At 34.4% G+C, this 14046-nt stretch overlaps 1 protein-coding gene across 2 annotated transcripts; it reads right to left on the bottom strand.

Annotated features, from left to right (window-relative positions):
- Positions 1-9657: 9657 nt before the first annotated feature.
- Positions 9658-13505, bottom strand: LOC130051183 (uncharacterized). 2 transcript variants are annotated; one of them, XM_056152569.1, is made up of 4 exons: positions 11934-13505; positions 11563-11668; positions 11356-11414; positions 9658-11226 (listed from the first exon to the last, which is right to left on the bottom strand). In XM_056152569.1, the coding sequence occupies exons 2-4, from the start codon at positions 11598-11600 to the stop codon at positions 10256-10258; spliced, it is 1068 nt and encodes a 355-aa protein (XP_056008544.1). In that variant the 5' UTR covers positions 11601-11668; positions 11934-13505; the 3' UTR covers positions 9658-10255. The 2 variants fall into 2 exon arrangements, with proteins under 2 accessions (XP_056008544.1, XP_056008543.1); XM_056152568.1 differs by having other exon boundaries at positions 11563-13505.
- Between the last annotated feature and the right edge of the window lie 541 nt (positions 13506-14046).

Raw genomic sequence — 14046 nt, 5'->3', positions numbered from 1 at the left:
CTTAATATGTGACCACTTTCCAGAATTATGTCCCTTTCCCATATGCTGTTAATGTTTTAGACGGGAGTTGCACGTTTTATATAATGTTCTATTGATTTACGGAAGTTGTCTACATTGTATAAACGGAAGTATCATTGATGTAAACACCAACCTTCCTTTACCATCAATAAGAATAGTATTTTCTGGATTCCTAGTACATACATATCGTTCATTTATAACAATACAATACACTTTAGTATGGATATTAAGAAAATAATTGAAAGAAACATATACCACCATCTAATTGTGTTTTAAAATAATTAAACAAATAATTTCTCTTATATTCATTTTGTATTCCTTATAGGAGTTATAAGATTGGTCACTGTTCGGTATATTCACCTTTCAACAAAATCCTATAATTAGAGTTTTTTAAATGGTGCGTTGGAATACATGTACATAACAATGAAAACAGCAACATTTAATTCAAAATAACTGTGAGTTTGGGTTAGGTAAATTTACTGTGAAAAATTCAATTGACTGAATGCCAAATTAAAAGTGAAATGGTTAAGAGATGATTTAGATATGAAGGAGGAGGACAAGCGGTTACTTGACACATGCTGCGTTGTTTTGGAGGATACATTGAACACTGGTGGTGTCGTGGGAATGGTAAAATACGACTCGACATGTGTTAATGTGGTGCAAGGGAACTCATTCATGGACGATGATGGTTGATGTGTCGACACAGAAAAGGAAGGATGGGCAACTGTAGCGAGTGCGGTACTCGGTTGGTATTCAATTTGGAGACAAAATTAGAACGGGGAAGATGCATTCTAGAGAAAAGCAGTCCCAAGTGCTTAATGCAGGTGACATTACAAACCATATTTTTTTAAATTAAGAAATCACACGAATTTTTCATCCAATCAGCATCGTTGTTAAGTCAACACTTTAAAAGTTATTAAATGATAGTCTTGTAATTAAAGAGATCAATGACGGTACACCGTAAAAAAGATGATACTTGTGCTTTGATATATTCTGCATTTGGGGGACGTTGGTCATTTCAGTGCCTTGTGTAAAACGTCTTGTCCTGAGGTAGAGACAGGTCGTCCCGAAATCAGTGCCTTGTGTAAAACGTCTTGTCCTGAGGTAGAGACAGGTCGTCCCGAAATCAGTGCCTTGTGTAAAACGTCTTGTCCTGAGGTAGAGACAGGTCGTCCCCAAAATAGAAAGGTTTGTCGTCGGTCATTTTAATTTTTTTTTCATAGTAGAACATTTTCGGTTAAATAAATTTGTACTTCATCACTTTCATTATAACATGATCTCTTGAATATTCCCTACACTGTGAAAGAATGAGTTGCAAAGTTTTCAACATAAACCTTACATATTTTATATACGAATGTAGTTGATGATTAAAGAAAAATGTGGTTATGGGTTCATAGGTCATAGGTAGCTATTGATACCCACTGACTAGTAACTCGTTACTTGAGAATATAAACGTTGTCTTCTTAGCCAACTACTTGAAACTGAAAACTATTTCAGGTTTTTTTTTCATCAAAATTTATAAACAGCTGGTATCACTAGACATGCTATCCTTAAGCGTTTAGCTGGTTTCCATAATTGTGATATCTGATGAATGATACAATATCCAGATGTAAAATTGTCTGAATTAAACATTTATAATACAAACACCTAACTACTTAAGAATTTCAAAGCAAACTCGAAATTTAACGGTCATTCCACTGACTACGGATTACTCCATTTGCCTAATCGGGATAAAGGGCTCACGGTGGGTGTGACCTGTAGACAAGAGGGTGCTTAAACTACTTCTAGGTACCTGATCCCACTTCTGCTATGTCCAGGGATCCGTTTTCCAAGTCTCTATTTTGTATTCTTTTGCTAGCAATGTTCGTTATCTTTGCCTTTTCCTTAACATGTATAAACTGTTCTCGTTAGGAACATACGAATCCCAAAACATTTTGTTGAATTCTGTAAAAGTCATTGTAAATGTTTTAATATTGCTAAAAACCATATAAATGTGTCCCCATGAAGCTACCTTTAGTTTTGTATTATTCACAAACGTTTACTTAAAAATTGACATGGAATCAGGTGCCTAGGTGTTAGGTGTATCCTTCGCAGCAATTGATATGTTCGTGCGAAGTAAAGATAAGGCTTGGTAGAATGTTTACTGGATCCTGCAATGTATCTTTGTTTGTAAGGGTTTTTATGAAGTTTTGGAATCCAGTATAAGTATGGTAACTCCTATTCATTTGTGCCATTGATTGAGATGTCGAATGCTTTTAAAACGGAAACATTATTTCCTGTTTGAAAAAGGAACTTGAGTATAAGTTGATTACCAAACGTGAAACCAAAGACAAGTTTGTTTTAAATAAAGCTGTAATAATGAATCTTACAAACAACGACAATGTTGTTACAAGTTACATGTATGTCAGCTGGAACCAAACCACATTCCTCATGAAACGTATCGAATTTTTTCATCACTTCTGGTTTAGTAGAAACAGAAAGATAAATGGCACAGATTTTTTTTTCCATCAAAAAGTGAAGACAGCAAACAGTGATCAATCCCATAAATCCTATAAATAAAATAAATATCAGATTCATCAAAACATTTATTTTTAGAAAAAGTCAATATCTGTAGCACGAAATCTTTTGTGAAAACAATATGTCTATAAGTTTTATGAGATAAAAATGACGGAGAGAGTAAATTATACCTTGATCCATTCATAGTGAATTAGAGTTTTCCTCCTTGTAGAATTATAAAAATATTGAATACTCTCAGCATTTGTATGGTGACCTTTACATTTACTTGCATATTTTGAAATATCGTGGTAATTAAAATTTTCACCATGAGCTTTCTTTCGAAATTATATTCTGATTGACTTTATATGTCGCAAATGTATTTTTCTTCTAGGGATTAATGTTATTCTTTATAACAGATATTTCTGATATGTCTTCTCAAGTATGAATATTATTTTTGTGAATAAATGTGATTGCTAATTATTTTTATTTGATATCAAGTTTTGCATTACGTAACAATTCTTGGAAAACAAAATTGGGTGTTTTGTGCATCGGATACCTTAGAAGAAGTGCAAACACCGACCAGATATGGGATCAGGCGGCCGTTTCACTAAACCATCGTAGAACGTAAGACCATTTCTCTAAATGTTACGACTTGCGACTTACGATAAATACTGATCTTAACTCCACAAGTGGTTAGGGCTATCGTAAGTGCTCATACATGCACGTAAATAAGCAATATGACCACCATGCTGGCAGCCTGAGATCATTTTGTGGTAGTATTTACCTGACTGAGTTTGTTTATACTTTGTAGGAAGAAAACAATCACAATGACTTGCAGTCTGCTTTTACACAAAAATATTGTACAGTCTGAGCCTGAATCTTAAACCAATTATAGTTATCGTTCTTTGTTACGTACATCCACATAAATGCTAGTCTCACAGGGGCTAAGCCCGTTTCGGGCCCGGACTCTGTGATACCATATACATAGTAAATCAATATTTATTGTATCACAGAATTCGGGCCCAAAACAGGCTTAATCCCTGTGACCAGTCTGCCGAAATAAATGTAAAGGCAATGAATTCATAATTTAAAAAGTGAGGAGGGGTGAGATAGTCAATATGTCAAACTTTGCATGTAATAATAACGAAAACAGTTGTTAGAAAAGTAATAGGGGGAGGAGGATGTTGCTACATATGCCTACATCACCGTTATTGTACATGTATATTTAACATTAGACAGCATTTAAGTAATTCTCATAGACATGTTCAGAAATCAAGTTTCTTTAATAACAGTTGATTTAAATCCGAGACGTTGCGATTCGACGTACTTGGCTATTTTGTCCGTCGGATCAATACAGCTGGCTGACTGCATAATACATGCACATTCGAACGATAAACAAAGAGGGGTCAAAATCCCATAAAAACCAATTTTATCATCCGTGCAAAATGAATCTGTAATTTATACTATTTGTTCTATTTCCGTGCATTCGTGCGTCCGTGATTTGTAAATGGCGTAAAAATCCCAATTTTGCAAGTGGAACGTTTTTGTAGTTTTATGAAGGTTGTTAGAAATCAAGCATACAAACTAGGCATATATCTATACAGAGAAAATGGATGGGTCATTATCGGACCCTTGGAGTTCCGATCCTTTGTTATACAGTGCAATATCAATAATGATTTTTAATTAATGATCTACGTGTAGATTATACATCATCCTGTAAATACGGAAGTATATGCTTACATGCCCAAATGGAAAAAAATACAAAAATTATACAAACGCATTGGGAAAATAAAACAAATATATATATATATATATATATATATATATATATATATATAGTATAATCTGTCTAAACCGGCTATGTGTGGTTCCAAAGAAATTGGCCGGTTTGCACAGAGTCCGGAGTGCAGAATGTTGACAAGAATGAGAGTTGTTTCCTTTGTATTCACTATCTATGCACACGTGTGTAATGATTGCTAACGTTTTAATATACATTTATCACAAAAGAATTCAAAATGCAAAAATATTAATGTCAGTGTTTTATTGTCGTGCTCATTTGAAAAAGTTTCAATTTTTATTAAACAGTTTAAAATCTGGGAATTATTCGCGCAATTTTCTGTTGGTAAATTGTCGATTTCGTCTACATCATCGCCGTAATCAAGTGCTACATTATGTACGTTCGTCAAATTTGTGTTGTGTTCGTTTAAAATTTGTCTTTCCCATCTTTCATTGTAAATGTATCGCTTTCAATTGTCTCAATTTGTGAAACGGAAACTAATACAATGCCGAGTGATCGACCGGACATGGCGAGTTGTGCTAACTAACTGCATATCGTCACTGTCTGACTCGCCAGAGAGCTCCGAGAAGTCCAAGAGGGGAAACCCTGCTTTTGGTAAACATACCGGGATTGTTGCCGATTTTGTTTCATTCCAAGAAGGTATCGAATTCATCGATTAATTGAACTTTGTCTTTTAATGTCAGTTCTCGTCTCTGTCGTTAGGGGGAGGGCGCCATTACCTCGTGCGTGGTGCTGTCATAATTGAAAAGTGCACCCCCTAAAAATCAGGTTTTATTTTAAACTGATCGCGACTCATCGCCAGTTGCACTCTTTTACTTACCTGTGGCTTCCCTTGAGACACCCTTTGTGTACACCGCGTGTGATCGACCGAATGCCGACAGGTTGGTCATCGTGGGGTGGCTGGTTTAAATGCGATAATTAGAACTAATTACGAGCAGTTGGGACCCTGTGTACACCGAATACAATTGGCCGCAACAATTAGGGTGGTGTACCGTCGAGGGGCCGGTTTACACAGGATAATTAAAGTTAATTAATAGCAGTTGGGACTGTGTAAGCCGGCCGATATCCAGAATACGCAGTATCCGGAGTACAGGGAATTATTAAGAAAGGATTTGTTAAAGAAATGTTAGGGACTATATTTTGTGGCCGGAATTGACAGAGCGCCGGAGTACTCAGAGGCCGGTTTGGACAAATTATACTGTATATACCCATGGTTTGAAAATTCCCTAATCTTGTGTGCAATTTTATATTCATTTTTTTTATCAATATCATCTCATTTCCTTATATATATATATATATATATATATATATATATATATATATATATATATATATATATATATATATATCTTTTTTAATCCTTTGAATATAGTTTACTTATTGATGGAAACTTGACTCACTTGAGCAGATCGATACATGACATTTAAAATTCTAAAATGTAAATCTTTTATGTTATATCTAATATCATTTTCACCCAATCTTAAGTTACATGGAAGTCAATAAAAATATCCTATCAATTGCTTAAACATTCTAGGAGTTTTCTTCACGTTACATTAGAGATAGGGTTCAACATTTCCATTATTTTTGTTGACAACATGCATGAGATAGTGCAGACGATAAGGATATGTTTAAAACCAGGATAGTAACGAAAGTTCTTACGTTAGTATCATAATTCATTCCCATTACTATCACCCTCGCTGTTTTTTCAACGACGAATTTTCTGTTCATATGAGCCGTATAAAAGATAAAATAACACCTGATCGTAATTCTTGCTATTGTATGGTATTTCTTACCTACATATCATTCGCAAATAAACAATACAAATATATATTATAAGTAAACGTGGTCTTTCCGGAATTTCCTTCCGCCATCTTGGGATTATAGTAACGATCGTTACTATCATCAGTTTAATACCAGTGATCCTGATCAGGTAAACGAAGTTATCGGTAGTCAAAATTAGTGTGCAAAGAACAGCTTAACAATCCGTATGAAACACGTCAGACAGCATTTGATCCAATAGTACATTGTATTGACGAACTAAATCGTTATAACGAGCATAGATTTTGCGAAATGCTGACTCCAATCGAGACTATTGAAACGTCTGTACCATCAACTTGTTTGTCAGTAACTGACCTCGACTCAAAAACTGACTATACGCAGAACAACCTCTTGCGTATCGAATCAGTTGAGAGAGATATAATTACCATATGCAGGTGATATTGGAATATTGCTACATAAATATGCAAGGTGAAGATAACGAACAGTGATCAATCTCATAACTCCAATAAGCAATACAAAATAGATAGTTGGGCAAACACGGACCCCTGGACACACCAGAGGTGGGATCAGGTGCCTAGGAGGAATAAGCATTCCCTGTTGACCGGTCACACCCGCCGCGAGCCCCATATCCTGATCAGGTAAACAGAATTATCCGCAGTCAAAATCAGTGTGCCAAGAACGGATTAACAATCGGTATGAAACACGTCAGACAGCATTTGACCCAATGCGAGGTTGTATTGACGAACTAGATCGTTATAACGACCATAGAATTTGCGAAATGCTGACTTCAATCGAGACTGTTGAAATCCTTGTACCATCAACTTGTTTGTCAGTAGCTTACCTCGATTTAAAAACTGACTATACCCAAAGCAAGCTCTTGCATATCGAATCAGTTGAGATATATAAACACCATATGCAGGTGATAATGGAATATTGCTACACAAATATGGGAAGTTGACGATGGAGAAGCTGAAATCATCCCGTTTGTCATACAGTTGAGTTGTCAGTTTGCTGTTAATGTCTACTTTCAATAAAATATCTAAGTATGAAGCAGAAGTGGATGACTCTGTGGTGTCCTTTATTTCGAGCTCACAAGGATATATCAAATCGACATATGAATGAAAGCTATCACTGTTAATAGACAAAACGTCATCGATTTATCTAAAAGTCGAATTGAAGGTCACAGCGAGAGATTTTTTCTTCTCACGTAGAAGTTTAGAAGTTGACGATGGAGAAACTGAAATCATTCCGTTTGTCATACAGTTGAGTTGTCAGTTTGCTGTTAATGTCGACTTTCAATAAAATATCTAAGTATGAAGCAGAAGTGGATGACTCTGTGGTGTCCTTTATTTCGAGCTCACAAGGATATATCAAATGGACATATGAATGAACCTATCACTGTTAATAGACAAAACGTCATCGATTTATCTAAAAGTCGAATTGAAGGTCACAGCGAGAGATTTTTTCTTCTCACGTAGAAGTTTAGAAGTTGACGATGGAGAAACTGAAATCATTCCGTTTGTCATACAGTTGAGTTGTCAGTTTGCCGTTAATGTCGACTTTCAATAAAGTATCTAAGTATGAAGAAGAAGTGTACTTTTTGTATTTTTGGTGTCTTTTATTTCGAGCTCACAGGGATATATCAAATCGAGATATGAATGAAAGTTATTATTGTTAATAGACAAAACGTCGTCGATATCTCTAAATTTCTAATTGAAAGCCATAGCAAGATATTTTTTCTTCTCTTGGAGAAGTTTTTGAATAAATTCTGCTTCATGTAAAACTTTTACGGTATCAGTTTCAATGCACCAGATTTGTATTGCGACAAATAATGTCTCTTGAGTGATACTCAAGTCGAAAGTTTGGAAATTCAAAATAACAATAAACTTGTAAGAGCTAAAGGGAAAACTAGTATGCCAAAAAAAAAAAAAAAAAAACTGGAGCCAAATTCTTCCAAGGATAAGAGCTATGTAAAAGAGAGAAAATCCTTAATTTTGAAATGAATTTGTAACTTTATCCCAGCAATTAAATAAACATCCATATCTTCAAGCTAGCAACAAAGTACTTAGCTACTGGGCTGTAGATTCCCTCGGGAACTAACAGTCTTCTACCAGAGGCCTTGACCCAGGGGTCGTAATGTAAAACTTATATGGTACCAATTTTGATGCACCAGATGCGCCTTCATATGTATATGAAAACCGGTCAACTAACAAAGGAGCCCAATTCCTGCCCATGAGAATTCCAACCGACTATTGGAAGACCTGATCACCAAAGACCACGAAGTTATCGTCAATGAGATACTCTACCATAATTTTTATTTCAAGTTCAGGGTACTTGTGCGTGGAATCAGATTGGTGTTTAAGAAAGTAAGTTTTTGGATGACCAATCACTTAATATGAATATTTCCTTTGTCCATTTTTGTTGACGAAGCAACTGTCTATGATGTCAAAAATTCTAGTCTTTAATTCATCGTGAGGAATAATGGTGTATAGTGTTGAAAAGTCATAGGTTTTGATGTGATTAATTTGGGAAAAGTTTTGCGATTTCAAGTTTACTACAAGTTCTATGGATTTTTTTAGAATCCACATTTGATTGTGTAATCGCACAGTAAGTTTGACGTTTCTCCTTCACAGCTGTTAATATTTTCGTGAGGAGCGTAGGTTACAGAATTCAGCAATGTTTCTTTATTTGTAGGGCTTTTTACGTAGTGTTATAATTATTATAATTGATAAATGTCTTGACTGTATTTGTGATCGTCTTGCTCAATTTCTCTTAAGGTTAATCGATCCTCGTGTGATATCATAGGTTTTTGCAAAAATCTTTATCAAATTAAACTTTGCGCATGAAAGAAATATATCTTGAGGGGAATTTTATTTACTACATAAAATAAAAAAATTGGTAAACTATTGATATTGAAAAAGTGTATATTTTCTATAGATAATCAATTCTTTATAATTGAAAAAATGTTGTCAAGGGCAATAACTCCTATGCTGGTATTTCTTCTACTGCATGTCTATTATGCATGATTTCCCTAATATCCACAATTAATTTATACATATTTATGAATTAACAGTTTTCTTAAACTGTTGACATTTAAAATTTTTCATTTCAACAAGATTTTATCTATCTTAATTATTGTTTACAACGAAAATGTGTGATTTTCTGATGTTAACATATACTTCCGGTTTTTTTTTTATGTCTGACATCTTTAAAAATGTGGCAACATGCACATTTTCTATGGTTATTGTTTAAATTTAACTATATTGAATGGAAATTAATACACTTTTTGCATTTTTAACCATTATTATTGATAAGTCACATGAGGATCAATCGACCTAAAATCTGTAAGATTTACTATAAACTGTATCATTGTTCTTTTGGATAAATGTACTTCAGTAAAAAATATGTCCGACGAGTCACACATATTAAGCATGATATCCAACTTTACATTAGAACACTGTCCGCACATTTTTGTACATTATCAATTCTAAGTATCACCAAGAAGTATAATATTGACATTTTGATCAATTCATTTTTAATAATCCACATTGTTTTAAACTTTAGAACCAGCTTCATTGTATTTTATTCCCAATTAATTGAAGTTTAACAGGTCCTCTGAAATTCGAGAGAAAAATAAAACTATTTCAGAAATAAGTCACTCATGGTCAATAAAAATTGCCGGAACTCAAAACTAATGAAACTGACGAAAAATATGCAAATTTGTGGAATAAAAAGGCACATGATTCCACCTCTGGTGTGCCCAGGGATCCGTGTTTGCCCACCTCTCTGTTTTGTATTCTTTATCGAAGTTATGAGATTGATTATTTTTCATTATGTTCACCTTTCACTGATCTCAATTAGCTGAGTAATAAGATTTTAAATGTAGAAGTTCATCACCGTCATTGTGATTTTATTGTCCTTTCGTTTGCACAAAATCAGCTGGATTTATAAATTATGTATCTTGACCTTCCTCTAACACAGAGTACGAGAAATAGCCGTCCATTTAGTTACATTCAATGTGAATGTCGGAGTTTTCATTGTTTTCTCCAGACTTTGAAAGCGATAGATTGTCTGCAACAATGTCCAGTTTCATATCGACAGTGGCACTACCTATAGAAAATGTAAGCGGCACGTCACTCGATTCCTCATTTGTAATGGACATTTCTACTGATAATGTACTGGATTGAACGCAAGTATCACTTTTCTTCTCAGTATTCTCATCACTTGAGTGTACTCGTCTGATTGCCCGGGAGGAAGTCTTTCACCAGTGTCTACCCTCTGAATACTCATAGCTTCCCATATTTTAAAGTTTTCAACTACGGGATCATCATCTTCACCATCGATACTGGCATCCGAATTTACACTGTCATCAGCTGTTTCATTCTTTGTTTCATTAGAACGTTTGTTATCCTTATCGTTGTCATGTTTAGAGCAACAGACTGCATCAACACCTTCCTTTGTCAGATTTGGCAAAATATCTTCATATTCCGATGCGTCCCCGATACTCCATATGCCGTCTGCTAAACTGTATGCACGCGGATATAAAACTTCTGTATTATGACCTATTCTTACAGGTAGATTTAGATCACTTGATGTCGTCTTCAATTGATGTTTATCAGCGTCGTCTTTCATGCTCATTTCTTTCATTAGTTGAGATCTGTCTATATACTCATTTATTGTTTCATCTATCAGACTTTGGCGAATAATTTCTTCCTCTGAAAGTGACCGCTCTTTCTCCAGCAATACATCCTTATCATGACTCACACTAACCCTATCATATTCATTTTCTATGTTATTCGATCTGTGACCTCTCATTGAAGACAATTCAACTGATTTCAACAGCGATCCATGAAAATGTCTACGAAGAGACAACACATGATATGCTGTGCTTCTATCGAAATGTTCATATTCCACTTCGTCGACATTGTAACAACTGATTTCTGTACCGTGAGGTGAGATGGCAGCGGTAGAAGATGGCATAGTATCGGTATCATTCCCTCTTGTCATTTCCGGTTGGATCCCGGAATATTGCAGACCAGTATAGTTGTGTTGTACTTGTAACATTGATATTTCACCGTCCGTCTCACTGGCTGATGCGTCTCTACGTCTCTCATACATATGTTCCTGTTGATTTGCTTTGAAGAGAAAAAAATATATTAAATCAGATTAAATGAGGTGTAATCACATCTCGAGTAGTCCTTATCTTATTTGCAGTTTGTTCTTATTTCTATAAATTGATGTTAATAATTGTCCTTTTATCCTACCTGAAGGTCTGGAGTTCAACTGGCCAATCTCTAGGTTTGAAGAGCTTCTTTTAGAAAACCTTAATGACACAAAACATACATTATGACTGAGTTTGAAATTTATATCTTTTTGCTGAAAGATATATAAAAGGGAGAATGGGTTTATAAATAAATGTGCCGTATTTTATATAAAATTTTGTTTCTTCTCGTCCTTTCTTCTAACATTACCAAGCTTTCCAGTAAAGCAGCAGACCGACAACACTCATGGTCGTGATGGATCCTATCAAAATGTATGCCACATTTGCCCACTGACCGTTGGTGTTTTGGGGTCCGGCTGGAGGTGAAAAAGTATCTCGTACACAAAAATGAGACATTATTATTAATTTGCTATGCAATGTTTTACCTTAAACACTTCAGAGTTTCTTTGAATTATTTTTTTGTTGTTGCATTTTTCTTGTATTTACCAGAAGTACCGTTATAATGTCAATACTTCTACAGTATTTTTTTCCTATGCTTGATTTTAATACTTAAAATAAAAAAAAAAAGATCAGTTTTGCAAACACATTCATGGACAAAAGTTCTGCTTTAAGTAAGCATACCATTCCCAGTGTCTTCTTCCTTCAGACAGCCATATTTGTTTTCGCATTCATCACTGGGACATTCACATTTTGTTTGACAGAATCGACCATAGTATCCACGGACACATGTTCCGCTACAGTTAACTCCGAATGTACCAAGCGGACACTCTAGACATATATATTGTTAATGATTAAGTAAGGAGGGATGTAAGGTATGACAATGTTTGACCACGTTTTATTCAGTCGACCTTTGATGATAATGATGATATACAAAGAGGAAAATCCACAAATAATATACAATCAGACAAAAAATGAGAAAATATGTTTACCAAGGCAGGATCCATCTTGATGTTTGTAGAAGTTCATACAGCATCTGCTGAAATATTCAAAACCAACATAAATCTAATTAGAATAGAATGTTAGAGCAATTATATCGTGTTGTGTATGCTAGTGAATCTAAGATATAATGTTGATTATAGATTAAAACAACATATGCAGTATCACAACAATACTTATAATTTCACTACCTATGCTTAGAATTAACTTTTACAATAAAACATATCTATGGAAATAAACATTAAACATACCCATCATCACACTCCTCGCTGTTTATGGTTGTAGATAATACAAAGATAATCAGATGAAATAAGATCTGTCTCTCTGTGCCTACCATTGTCACGTGTTATGTATTTTGAGTGGTGATATATATATTGACACAAAGCTTTCATTAGGGACGTCCGTGTTTGAAGTTGCAAAAGTACATTTCTATAATGCCACTTACATGTAGGTCGAATTAGTTCAATCCAAAATATTTCCTTTACTCATAAATTAGGGAAATAGTAGTGGGATTTCCAGAAATGAAATCTACCATTTGTTGTTTTACAGAAATAGATTGTTTGTATTTGCATTTTATCACACATGTAAATCTCTTCCAATTCCGCTGAAGTCAGGATTGTCTGATATTTTTCTATCAAACTCCTCTCACATACTTGAATTCGAAAATGTTCTTTAATTTCTATTTGAGTCCAAACATATACTTCATTGATTTTGGATTTGTCGAATGTTGCAAGGTACTCACGATTGACGTTAGATGAGAGTAGAATTTAGTTTAATGTGAGTAAATTGGGCTTAACTTAATAAAGTGTTAATTTTGCAATCAAAGTACATGTAGTTAATAAAGGCGACAACAGTAAGGAACAACTGTCTCTGAAATCTCTAACGACACAAAGGAAAAGGCGTCGTTTAACTAGTATCTTAAATTTGTTTCCTGAAATTAATAAGCCTACATGTAACCAGCAGGACCTAGTTGCAGAGAGGTTATTTAACTTTAACTTGCCATAAACTCATATATGTACATAACGTTAACTAGGCATTAACTGTCAGTTAAACTTAACTAAATTTTGTGCAACTGGACCCAGATATCTATGAAGTTGTTACTTTTCATTTTTTTGCTACACTTGCATGTATATTATATCTACTGCATGTATACTGAAAATAAACACTTTTACCTGGGCCACCAAAATAAATATGATTTGCGCTAAATGCACTCATAGATATATTTATCAAAAGACATATACTTTACAGTCTCTTGAAAGTGATATAAAAGAATTACCTCGAAAAAGAAACCCATGAAATTGAATCAATAAAGTTTCACACTCACATACCCCTTCAGCATAATATTTGGCGTAAAACCATTTCTTTCCAGCAATGAAGAATGGAGACGTAGTACAGCAAGAAATAGAAATAATTATCCTAACAATATGTAACCAATATTTGAAAGTGACGTGTGACTTGGTTACTGTTGTTTGATTGTTTTCAACTGATGAGATTAAAGGACACAACGCATGTTTCTAAACTTTTTCATTTTTTCAGCAAAATTAACTCTTTTTATACATAAACTACTTTAAATGTGTTTTAAATGAAATATTTTGCGTAGTTTTCGAGTTTGAAAGCGATGGAATTTAAATCTTGCGATATGCATATTTTCTTTCGCTAGTTTACGCGCCAATATGTGTGACGTCATATGCACCCTCGGGTTTGAAAACATCTATTAGCCATTTCATAAACAGATTAGATTTAATCGACAAAAAGCCAATTATCACGTTAACGGCTTGTCAATAATAATGCATTAAGA

Source organism: Ostrea edulis, chromosome 1, assembly GCF_947568905.1.
Source record: "Ostrea edulis chromosome 1, xbOstEdul1.1, whole genome shotgun sequence".
NCBI lineage: Eukaryota > Metazoa > Mollusca > Bivalvia > Ostreida > Ostreidae > Ostrea > Ostrea edulis.
This window is presented reverse-complemented; position numbering and strand designations above follow the sequence as displayed.

Excerpts from the sequence above, each read along its gene's own strand:
- LOC130051183 (XM_056152568.1), bottom strand. The coding sequence starts at position 11,708 with ATGTCTCATTTTTGTGTACGAGATACTTTTTCACCTCCAGCCGGACCC. Across the intron at positions 11,415-11,562 it reads CTGCTTTACTGGAAAGCTTG|GTTTTCTAAAAGAAGCTCTT; the intron begins GTAATGTTAGAA and ends TGTGTCATTAAG. Across the intron at positions 11,227-11,355 it reads GTTGAACTCCAGACCTTCAG|CAAATCAACAGGAACATATG; the intron begins GTAGGATAAAAG and ends TTCTCTTCAAAG.